Source organism: Microtus oregoni, unplaced genomic scaffold (assembly GCF_018167655.1).
Source record: "Microtus oregoni isolate MIOR12 unplaced genomic scaffold, Mior012 000007F_ref0000211, whole genome shotgun sequence".
Classification (NCBI taxonomy): Eukaryota; Metazoa; Chordata; class Mammalia; order Rodentia; family Cricetidae; genus Microtus; species Microtus oregoni.
In genome coordinates, this window is record NW_024543066.1 from 47847189 (window position 1) to 47859410 (window position 12222).

General features: G+C 36.2%; 1 protein-coding gene across 5 annotated transcripts in view; it reads right to left on the reverse strand.

Moving 5' to 3' along the window:
- Tbc1d5 (TBC1 domain family member 5) overlaps positions 1-12222 on the reverse strand; it is a 452807-nt gene that overhangs the window by 215753 nt on the left and 224832 nt on the right. For all 5 annotated transcript variants that reach the window (XR_005974648.1, XM_041656297.1, XM_041656299.1 and 2 more), the window contains 4 exons: positions 4218-4326; positions 2621-2710; positions 2449-2523; positions 258-325 (listed from right to left, as the gene is read on the reverse strand). Coding sequence is in view for 4 of the 5 variants with exons in the window: in XM_041656297.1 (XP_041512231.1) it covers positions 258-325; positions 2449-2523; positions 2621-2710; positions 4218-4326 (342 nt within the window). In the remaining variant the exon portion in view is untranslated. The remainder of the gene's footprint in view (positions 1-257; positions 326-2448; positions 2524-2620; positions 2711-4217; positions 4327-12222) is intronic.

Sequence of the window (12222 nt, forward strand, 5' to 3'; positions counted from 1 at the left end):
AATCCTTTTAGAATAGTGTGAACTATCAGAAATTGATAAAGCTAGCATTCTTTGGTCGATATTCACTTTATTTTGAACATTTTGAAATCTTTAAGAAAAAAATTTGTGGAATCAAAATTTATTTAGAAAAACAACTTTGCATTAAGTAAGTAGAAAACAATTAAGACAATTTAGGGTTCTTTATGGATCTCACACTGTGGTAAACTGTAGAGAAGTAACACCGTTTTGAATCAGTGGACAAACACAGCTCTACCTACGTTCTTTTGACGTCCTGCTCAATCATAGACCGCAATTCTTTATCCTGGAAGAACTTGTTCCAAAGGCTCTGGAAAATGAGAATAACCTAATTAGAACAATCTCACACTGTGTGACTTTTATGACTTCAATTTAATAATTTAAGTGATTGAATTTATTATTCTCTAAGCTGTCACTTTGGATTTCTGAGATCGGAAACCTGGCAGAAATAATTTCTATTAAAATTTGCTCTAATTCAAAAGCTTACATTTTTTTTTCAATTTTCCTTACTGTATACATTTTTGAAGGTTCTATCATCTCTGTAGGATGAAGGGCACTTCCACTGCTCTTTTCTTCCACAAGAGGCATTTACATTTTCAAAATGTAAACTTGGGGAAGGTCTAAAAATTTCTTAATGATGGGCTAAGGTGGCACACAACTTTAATCCCTTCAACTTTGGAGGCAGAGGCAGGCAGTGCTCTGTGAGTTTGAGGGACAGCCTATCAAGTTCCAGTCTAGTCAAATCCAAGTAGTAGGGCCTTCTCTCAACAAAACAAAGGAACAAGTCCAACCATCTAAAAATTATGTAATAGCTTATGATGATATAGCAAAGTTTACATCAGAAAATTACTAAGATATCTATAAAATGAGGAAATTTTTTCCTCAGCTACATACACAGGTGCAGAGCAGCAACAAGTGAGAAAGTTATATAGTCTCTGTCAAGTAGTAACTGCTACACTCCACCAGGATATGAGCTTCTCCACAGTCACTACAGGTAGTTGCTTTCTTCCAGGGATAGTCCTGCCAAGTGTGGACTTCTAAGGTGTTCCTTAGTCTTTTTTTTATTCCACTAAAAAACTGATGCCTCCTTCCTCATCACTTTAGAGTTAGCTCTTACGAGACCCCTTGCACTTATAACACACACTCATGCATGCACACACGCACCAACACACCAGCCCCTACATGTCTCAGGGACTGAACCCATGTGATCAGGCCTGGAAACAAGTACCTGAAAATTTAATTTTGAACATGAAAAATTCTTAGACTGTGGACACAAGCCTATAATTAGCAGTTAATTATTCATACTGAAAGTTAGCCAGGGACAAATAGACAATCCATTTATTTCCCTATGTTCTAATGGATTGATGTTTTTAATTAAATTAGCCAAATTCTGGCAAATTTTCCACCAAGGAAAACAGAGTCCAAGAAAACAGGTAGCCGTTTTTACACTGAAACACAGCTTGTATTAATGACAATATGGTTAAAGTCAAAATCAAGTATATAAATTTATAACAATAATGAAACATATTTTGGAAGACAACAGCCAACCTAAAATTGCCATTTACTTCTCAAAATAGAGCATTCCTACATTTAAAAAGCAAGAAATAATTTACAGTACAGTGGATAGTCCAGAGAAATTGCTATGGGGTAGATCTAACAGTTCCTACAGCCGCTGTGTTGACAGCTTAGCGTCTTAGCACTATTGGGAGGTGCAGAACCTCTAAGAGCTGGGCCCACAGGTGCTGAGTAGATGCCTCAGCAGATAAGATGCAAGCATGAGACCCTGGGCTTGAATTCTCAGCATCCACATACAAAGCTGAGTGTGGCTTTCTGTGGCTCTAACCCCAGCAGTGGGGAGCAGAGACAGATGGTTCCCAGTTAACTAGTCTAGCCGAAAGCAAGCAGGAGTTTTAGTGAGACCTGGTCTCAAGGGAACAAGGCAAACAATGGCAGAGCTGGATACCATGTCCACCTCTGGCCTCTACAGGTGTGCATATATACATGTCACACACACACACACACACACACACACACATCAGGATCTAGGTAGTTCAGCATTTAGAATAATGAAAACAGGGCATGAAATACATTGTTTGCATAAGGATTTTCAGATAAGATACCCTTACCCTACGCAAATGACATAAATCATTAAAGCATGATTTTCAGAATGAAAAGGTTGGAACAAGAATAGAAAAGGGCTCAGTAGTTTAGAGCACTGGTTGCTCTTGCAGAGGACTTGGTTTGGTTGTCAGCAACCATATGGTGGCTCAAAACCACACATAACTGCCATCTCAGGAGATCTACTTGACTCCTTTGGCTTTCAAAGGCACCAGACACACAAATGTTACACAGACATACATGTAGGCAAAACATTCATACAAATAAAATAATGAAATAATTGAAAAAAATAAACATAATAAAAAGGAACGTTACTCCTTCATCTTGTGAAAGGGGATTGTTGATCATCAGATCCTGCTGGCCAACAGCTTTCCTTGGATTAGTGATATGCTGGTAAAGAAAGAGACATATCATAGATCAGAGGCTGGTGAACTTTAAATTAAGCATATGAAAATAACTGCATTAGTTACATTTACTCTTTACTTACTATTTCTTTAATACTGCTATACCATGCTCTTAGTTCTTTAATTCTACTTATCCATTGACTTTTGTCTTGAGGAAGAACACAAAGAAAGAGCTATTGGGGGAGAGAAAAAGAGATAACTTTATAAAAAGTAAAATCTACTAAGTATGAAAATCAGGTTAAATAAAATTGCTTGAAAATATAAAGAAACACCCCATTTGTGACATGTTCCATTCAATATAACCATTTCAATTCCCAATAATATGCTCATGGATATATTAAAAATAGTTAGAATAGTCAAAAACTAAATAATCAATGGTTAAAAAAGAATTAAAAATTTAAATCACAAAATAGATTTAAGCTTTCTTCAAGATTTATTCTAAAAAGGGAGGAACACAGACAGAGGTTCATTTCTAATTGTCCTGGAACTGATAGGAAGCTAGTGCAGGTAACACCTGTAAGCAATCATTAGGTCTGCAGGACATGGAGGGATTTGAGGGTTGAGGGCATGAAGTGAGGCTGCTCCTTTAACAGCACAGAATGTAATTTACAACTAGCAGTCAGTTTATCAAAGTAACATTCTTAAAATGACAGATTTGATTTAATTTAATACATTAATAAAATGAATCCAGACTTAGGTCTATTTTTAGTAAATGTAATATACTTAAACAAGAGGAAGTGAGGGTGGGGCACAAATATTTGAATACCAATTTTCTAGCAGCAGGTCTCTTGTCTGCCTCTTAAGAAAGAAAAACACATTTTCATTATTAAATCTAAATTATTAAATCTAGAACCATATAATACATCATGTATTTCTTATTATTTTGATTTGCACAGACTTTACATGCTCAATTTATGCAGATAGTACTAAAAATACTGATAGAGGTCATTTAAAAAGTAAGTCTACACTCAAATTCATTCATTTTAGAGAACAAAAAGGGTTAAGTTTTCAAAGCAATTAAAAAGATGACTACAGATTACATTACCACTTTGGTCACCAATGCCCCTTCTCTCTGAAGGAGAATGACCCAGTTTCCTTCTGCTCTCCTGCTTGCCCTCCATTTACGTTTCTAAGAAAAGAATGTCAAGTCTTTTCCATGTGCTCTTTAGTGAGACAAAAGGAGGATGACTAATGATAGCAGCTCAGATAATAGGGACTTCAAGTTTACCCACTTCATTTCTCAGGCCCAACTTCAAGAAAATCTAAAAAAGCTGGGTGGCTCACAATCATCTGTAATGAGGTCTGGTGCACTCTTCTGGCCTTCAGGCATACACACAGAAAGAATATTGTATACATAATAAATAAATAAATAAATAAATATTTTTAAAAAAAAGCCTCCTCCATGTAATTTAACAGTACTTCTCTGAAAAGTTCACCATTAAAAGAAGTAAAAAGAGTTACTTCGAAGGATTCATTTACTAGCTCTGCTTGCCCAAGTGGCTCAACCTTATTAGTAAATGTCCTATACAAGGTAAACATGAATGGTCTAAAAAGAAAAAAAAAAAAAAGGAGTAAAATCACCTGGAAGATTCAGTGATCCCTGTGTGGTAATCTTCCAGGGCATAGGTAATGTGCTGATACACTTCCACCACCAACTGTAAATAAATATTTCCTTCTTACCTTCCAGCAGATGCTACGGAACCTGCTGCTTCTCAGCTGCCCATTAATCCCCTTCTGTCTTATTGTTGCCAAGTAATTGTTGTTTACAAATAGTTCTTCCCATTCTTTCCTGTAGGAAAGAAACCAGATCAGTGGTGTCCTTCTGTTAAAATCCTTCTACAAGAGGAGTGCTACATGAAACTAATTTTAAATAGCCTAAGAAATTTAACTTCTAAAATGCATATATTTAGTGGTGTTCTGTGTCTGAACGAATGGCTGTCTTCTTGGACACAGTTCTTCTGTAGATTTAATGAATATGTAGATCGCTATAATTATCCTAGCTTCTGAAATTTGTAATGTCTATGGAGGCTATTCCATTTCCTCGAAAACACTGGTAGTATAGTTCAGTGAATAAATAAGAAAAATGACTCTTTATAAAAATATATGACTTATTTATATATTAACAAAAGTACAACTGTTTCCAAAATTACATAACAAAGAAATGGCCTGTTGGTTGTACTGACTTCTCACATGAATGAACTCTTTGAGTAACTCTGATTTGTTTCTTGCTAGGCTGGACAGCTAAATACAACAGAACAACCCCTTTTCAACAGTGCATGTTTCCTACTGAAATCTCCACAGCAGCTCATTACACCATCAGTGTGAAAATGTTAACAGGTGCAGAGAAATTAAAGACAACATAAAAACTGTTAAAGGCAAGCTTGAATACCTTGTAGTACCTGCGGCTGAGTAGATAAACAATTGAAATATGCCTCATAGGCATGCAGGCACCAGGGGCCCACACCTGCGCCTCATTAATATACAAGTAAATCTGCTCTACTGGGAAACAATTGGAAATTAATTGTCCCAAACCATTAACTGAAGTTGACTAAAGAAATTAGACCAACACTCCCAGCATCTTGCACCAAATTAAACGATAAGAGTCATTTGTCAACAGTTGAGGCTACTGAGATCTGCTTCATGAAATTACCCTTCCATTCCAAATACTACAATAAAATTTACTTAAGATGCAAAATTCAGTATCAAAACCAAAATCCCAGATACAATCTCTGAAGAAAGATACTCTAAAGAAGAAAGCTACTGAAACCTCAAAAACACAAGGTCATCAGTAGCCGGATTCCATGTATGTTGAGAAAGGACAAAATAATAATATCTACCTTAAAAAAAATGTTATATAAGGACTGGGTATTTCCATGGCATAGGTATTTCAGTCTCCACTGTGGGGCAAACTTATTTTTACAAGTGCCAAGATGCCTGCTGGGCACATGAACTCAAGAGAAGCTGTGGTGACCTACACAAGGCCTTGTAGAGATCAACTTTGTTTAAAATTCCAACAAGGAGTCCGGAGGAACTCCTGAGGCACCCAAGCATACCTGAGGAACTTTGGCAGTTAATGACTGCTTGGGGAGAAGTTTGATGGCTACTCTTGGTGGTCAACTTAACTACACCTGGAATTAATTGAAACTCAAAAAAAGAGGGCACACCAGTGAAGGACTTTTTATTCAAATAAGCAAAAAACCACACAAATTTATTACAGACCTTTTGAGATGGGAAGATATGTATCTGTATACACATATATACACAAAGAGAGAGGGGGGAGGGAGGGAAAGAGGGAGAGAAAAAGGGAGAAAGAGAGAGAAGAGAGAGATTCTGTAAATTCTGTTACTCTAGAGAACCTTGACTAGTAGCCATGGGTTGATTTCCCATGCCCCAGTGGATAAATCTAGGCCCATATATGCAGCACTAAATGGACTCAGTGCGTTACATAATAAGTGTTTTCAATTCCAATAAGTTCTACACATACACTCATATTATGTTTTTATGAATTTCTCAGTAATGTTCAAAGATAAGCACATTACAGAGATCTGTCTCAGCTTGTGAACAAAATGAACAGATTTCAAATGTATTCTGAATCCCAAATTAATTTGTAAAACAAACAAACAAAAACAAGTGTTCTCATGGCCTGGAAGCCATCAATAATTCTGGATAGGAAAAAGAAGTATGAACTAGTGACTTCCAATCTCTGGCTAGACCGCCATCCCATCGAGTAAAGTAGGCTTCTAAGGTAGTGGTAGGCTTCTGTGCCCCTTATGCAATGAAGCATAGTTATTAGGTGTGATGAGTGCCTTGAATTGACCCTGTGCCTTGATTGGCACAAAGGAAAGGAGCCTGGGGCAAAGAAATTTGAGTATCTCTAAAATCTGCAATCATTTAAACTTATTTATACATATAGTTTAATTAAGGTGTAACACTGCAAATTGATGAAATCTCTAATGACGGAGGCACACAAAGGCCACAAGGTAATCTACTGTCTCTTCTATGGAATAGTATTTGACCAATAAAGTGATAAAAAGCAATACTCATGCAGTGTCTACTAACTGCTTAGCATTCACAGAAACACAATGGGGTGTGAACAGACAAATCTTTAAACCAATGATGGTAAGATTAACAAAGCTCTTGGGTACAAGAAATGGTTTTATTATAATTAAAACTAAAGACTTAAAATAACTAAAATCACAGCTACAAGAATTGATCTATCTGAAGTTAAAGAGACTACAAAGGGCAAGAGAAGCTGAGCCAAAATAAATTTTTTTTTAGTGAGCATAAATATGAATGATAGAACTAACTGATCATGAACTTTGGGGAAAATAATATGAAATACTAAGGACTTGCTGGTAGAGATTCTTAATTTATTTAGCATAAATAAATAAAAATTAGTGAGCAAATTTTGTCTTATATATCAGATATACAGGGTAGTAGTGGGCAGATCTGAACTGCAAAAACCTGTTAATAAATGCCACCAAACGATAAAAAGTTAATTGCAATATTGTAGACAAAAACCCTTTTTGGTTTGCTTGTTTTTGTTTTTCCTGACAGGGTTTCTCTATGTAGCTCACACTGGCTGTCCTTGAACTCACAAACTCACAGAGATTCACCTGCTTTTGCCTACCGAGTGCATGCATCACCACCACCTACACAAAAAACTTTCACCCCTACAGAAGCCAGTTTCTTTAATTATGTGTCTTTAACTACTCTTCAAATGAGGAAACAAATATTTAGAAAAATTAAACTACTAACAAGAGAAAAAGCAAATCAATGTAAATTAGGAAAAGTACCTTTAAGAATAAGTGAACTAAAGACACAGCATGATTCAGACAGCACAAAGAAAATGATCTGTCAGTCAAGCAGGACAGAAATGGGATCTCATGCTTTCTCCTCAGATGTGAGTTACTATTCCGTTTAAAGGAAGAAAGAAGGTAAGTTGTCAACAGTCCAACCAAGAAGATGTGGAATGACCACAGTGAAGAATGATCCAGTACATTTAAACATTTAAGAATTCTTTACTTTTTTACTTTTTAAAGATTTCATATATGAGTAATGTATTTACAGATTTCCTTACTCCCCTTCTTCCTTCCAATTCCCTCCCACATATCCTCAACTCCCTCTCAAAGTCATGGGTTTCTTTTTAGTATTACTGTTTTATAGAGATATAAACTAATACAGAGAACTTACTAAGTCTGTTTGGTTAGTATTGCTAGTATGAATTATGTAAGGCTGATCATGTGGTACTGGATATATTTAGGTGGGCTCCTCTTTAGGAAAGACATTCTCCCTCCTCAGCAGTCATTAACTGCCTGGAGCTATTCCCTACCAGTAAGGTTTTGGGTGACAGATTCCATTCAACCTGGCAGTCCAACTAGTGGTATCATTGTTTACATGTTATTCAGGCAATCATATCATTTAAGTTCATGGCTGAAGCTCAGACATGATCTTTCAACAGGCACCCTGGTCCTCTGGCTCTTACATTCTTTAGGTCCTCTTTTCTATGATGCTCCCTGAACTTTGGGGGTAGAGACCTTGATCTTTAGCTACCCCTTTGAAAAAAAGCATTAATTAGTGCCACTAAGTGGCAAGTACTCTACCACTGCAGGCACTAGATCCCCGAAAACAATCAGCACTAAAACACTGATTAGCAGTGGCTGTCTTCGAATTAATCTGATAATGCTGATAAGTACTTGGAATTACACAGGTGCTCCTGAAGGAGACCACTGTGAGTGAATAAAACTTGCCAAGTATGTAGTGACTGTTCCCTAAAAAAACTCCAAACCCAAAGAAGCAAAATAGCAAATTTTTGCAATTGTAACTGATGACTTCCCTTTCAATAAGACTTAGTTCCATAGTTAGCCTTCTGCAACGGTTTGTTTTGATTTTTGTTTCTGACATGAAAATCAGCTTGCTTTGTTTTGACAGAGCATCTTACTGTGTAGTCCTGGCTAGCCTGAAACTCCCTATGTAGATCAGGCTGGCCTTAAACTCAGAGATCCACCTACCTCTGCCTCTTGAGTACTGGAATTGAAGGTGTGTGTCACAACACCAAAATCTAGGAAATTATTATGAATATTCAATGAATGAACACAGCTATTGATTATAAAGATATCATCTGTTTTCAATTATATATTATAATGCATTTTCCAATATTTATATTATGAAACCTTTTAAAAATTTTCATACATATTTAGGTCATATTTTCCCCTTCCTCAACTCCTCCCTTACACACCCTCTCTGCTCCCCATTCCATTCTCTTTCTCTCTCTTAAAAAAGTTGAAGTTCAAAGTAAAATAGAGAGAGACTGAGAAGGAGAGGGAGAGAGAGACCAAAAAAAAAAAAGAGGAGAAACACAGGATGAAAACACGGAGTCAGTTCTGTGTTGGACAACTACCGTTAAGCATCAGATTGTCTAGGAGTGTAATTAATATACCCAGTATCACTCCATTTTCCCCCTCTCAAGCAGGTATTAATTGCAAATAACTTGTTATTTGAACTTTTACAGTTCTTGTGCATGCTGGTGTAGTTTCTAACTGATGTCTTCTAAATCTATTGTTTGTTAATTTGTCACTAAAGTGATGCATAATTATGTGCCAAATTTAGAGAAGAAAATTTTAATCAGTGATCTAGATTATGTAAACTACAGGATACATCCATATTCTACAGACAGAGTGTGTTATATATGGTAATTTCTACCCAAATTTTGGATATCACCTGGAAGTGAACAGTGTCCCCATAGCAGTGACATTAAAAAACTCAAACAGCATTCAATAAAATAAAAAATTGGTGGGTGAACAAAATTCAAACAACTATAGTAAGGGGAGTTTGCAAAATACATAGAGTATAGTATTGGAAATCTTTACTATTTGGAGTTTTATGCAGAGTTATTTTGGTCTTTAATGACCCCGGAACTGCTCAGTAGGTAAGAAGAGAAGGGTTATCACTGTGAAAAACGCAAGCAACACAAAGTGGGAAAAGAAAATGAAGGCGGATTCTCAGGCTTCTGGGATGTGCAGTCAAAGTGTGATAGCACAGTAACTCTCAGAACCTGGTCATGCAGCAGAGCAAGGGTAGAAAGCGCTCAACACCTTGTCATGGTCAACAGCAAGGAATGCAGTTGAAGGTACGGAGGAGATGATCTATGAACAGCACTGAATATGGAAACCCAAAGAAGCACGAAGAAAGGGAGACCTGGCATAAAAATGCTTGCACAATTTTGTGTTCCTAATGTATAATATGAGATTTTAAAATTTATCATGTCATCCATGACCATACCTTTTTAAGCAAACACAAAGGGAAACAGACTACTTTTAATTTGTTTCCAATGTATAGAAAACATATTAAGGATTTCTACCAGCAAAAGGAGTGTATCATAATTTCAATATTCTATTCAATATCATCTAAAGGAATGATTTTGAAAATACTAGTCAAATAGAACAAGAACCATCTAACTCGGAATCAACAGAAATATGGAGGGCATAAATTAAGTATGTCAGCATAAGACTACAGAGCGAGAGCGTGGCACAAGGTACGGTAAGCTGCAACACTAGGCCTGCAGGTGCCAAGATCAAGCAGACAAACACTGATGGTATGTGTAATTACCTCATTTTTAGCTTAAATCACAGGTAATGAGGGAACTCCGAGTCTCTAAAAGGCAATTAGTAACTCTACTGGCTTTTTGCTTCCTATATAAGGAATTTTTAAAAAGTTACTCTTAAGCCTTTCTCCCTGCTATAATAAAACATTAGGGCATATCACTCATACATATGTACATACATACAAAAATGGAATGTACAATTACCCACAAGCTTAAAATAATTTCTTCATACATCTAGGTAAAATATGGTCTATTCAATGAGGTGTCACTGAGATAAAGGTGAAGATTAGTTTATCACATGGAGACTTGCTAAAATCTATTGAAAAATTCTGATTCAGATTAGGAATAAATGAAGGCTAGAAATCTTGAGCCCTATCTTACATTCATTAGAATATAAAGAAGTGAATTAAAGTACAGTTGAAGACTCATAGTATAAGACTTTAAAAAATAAAATATGTATCATATTCTTTATGTGACCTTAAATGAAAGATTACATTGAAACTGGTGAGCTCATTTAATCATACTTTTAGGAGATGAATCAAGAAAAACTTCATTAGAAGGTTTCAAATTTTATAAAAATGTTTTATTTATACAAAGTCTTAATTGAATATAATATAATAATGAATATAATAAAAGTCATTATATTACTAATCAAAGGATTAGCATTTAGAAGTATGGTCAGAAAAGGTTCTTATGTTAGACAGTCTCCGTGATGCCAATGAGAGTAACTTTGTATTTCATGGTGTACTGGTATTTCTCAAATTCCTCCTGTCACTTCTACTATATCTCCTGAATAGCCTTTCCATTCAGCCTCAGTTATTTAGTTTGTGGTATCTATCTTTTCACAGCAATAGAACACTGACAAAGACACCCCCTTATCTAAAATAAATAAATAAATACTGAAAAAAATCAATATAATACAGAACAAAACACTACAATGAGACTACAATTGACTTGACAACCTCCAGGTGAGCACTGTCCACAGAAACTGAGGTGAAAGTAATGCTTTGTATTTTACTTTCCACTATGACAACAATTATATATATCAACCATCAACCAAGCAGCTGATATCTGGTTAGTACAATGAAGAATTACAAATTTATTGTAATTAATTTAAGTAGCATCATGTAGCTCATGGCTTCTGTACTAAGTTCAGAGTGTTTAAGAACACCACTCATACAGACATTCAATTTTAAAAGCAGCAACTATTAAAGTTCAAGGGATATGAACCCTTGAACAAAAACACATGACACTGCTGAAAGAGGCCGCTTGTTTGTTTCCTCGCTACCCGGCAGCTCAGATGAGAAATAATCACAGAGAAACTATATCATTTAAATCACTGCTTGGCCCATTAGCTCTAGCTTCTTATTGGCTAATATAATATATAAATTTAATCCATGTCCATCAATTTGTGTATCGTCACATGGCAGTGGCTTATTGGGTAAAGTTCCGGCCTCTGTGCTCTGGCGGGGCTACATGGCTTCTTTCTACCTCTACCTCCTTTCTCCCAGCATTCAGTGTAGTTTTCCCATCTAGCTAAATTTTGCCCTGCTATAGGCCCAAAGCAGTTTCTTTATTCATTAATGGTAATCACAGAATACAGAGGGAATCCCACATCTGTAGAAGGGGGTTTGCTTGCTTGTCCTGGCTGTCCAGACCCAAAATAATCACACAGAAACCATATTATTTAAATCACCGCTTGGTCCATTAGCTCTAGCTTCTTATTGGCTAACTCTTACATATTAATTTAAGCCATTACTATTAATCTGTGTATCGCCATGTGACTGTAGCTTACTGGCTAAAGTTCTGTAGTCCATCTCTGGTGGGGCTACATGGCTTCTCCCTGACTCTTCCTCCTTCCTCCCAGCATTCAGTTTAGTTTTCCTCCGTCTACCTAAGTTCTGCCCTATCAACAGGCCAAGGTAGTTTCTTTATTCACCAATGGTATTCACAACATGACACAGACTCATATATAACAGAAGAAAAAAAAAACACCATCAAATACTAAATAATGCATGTGGTTACATAGATATGCAAGTGACCATCTGATGAATGAAGCTACTGCTAAGAACTATGAGACAT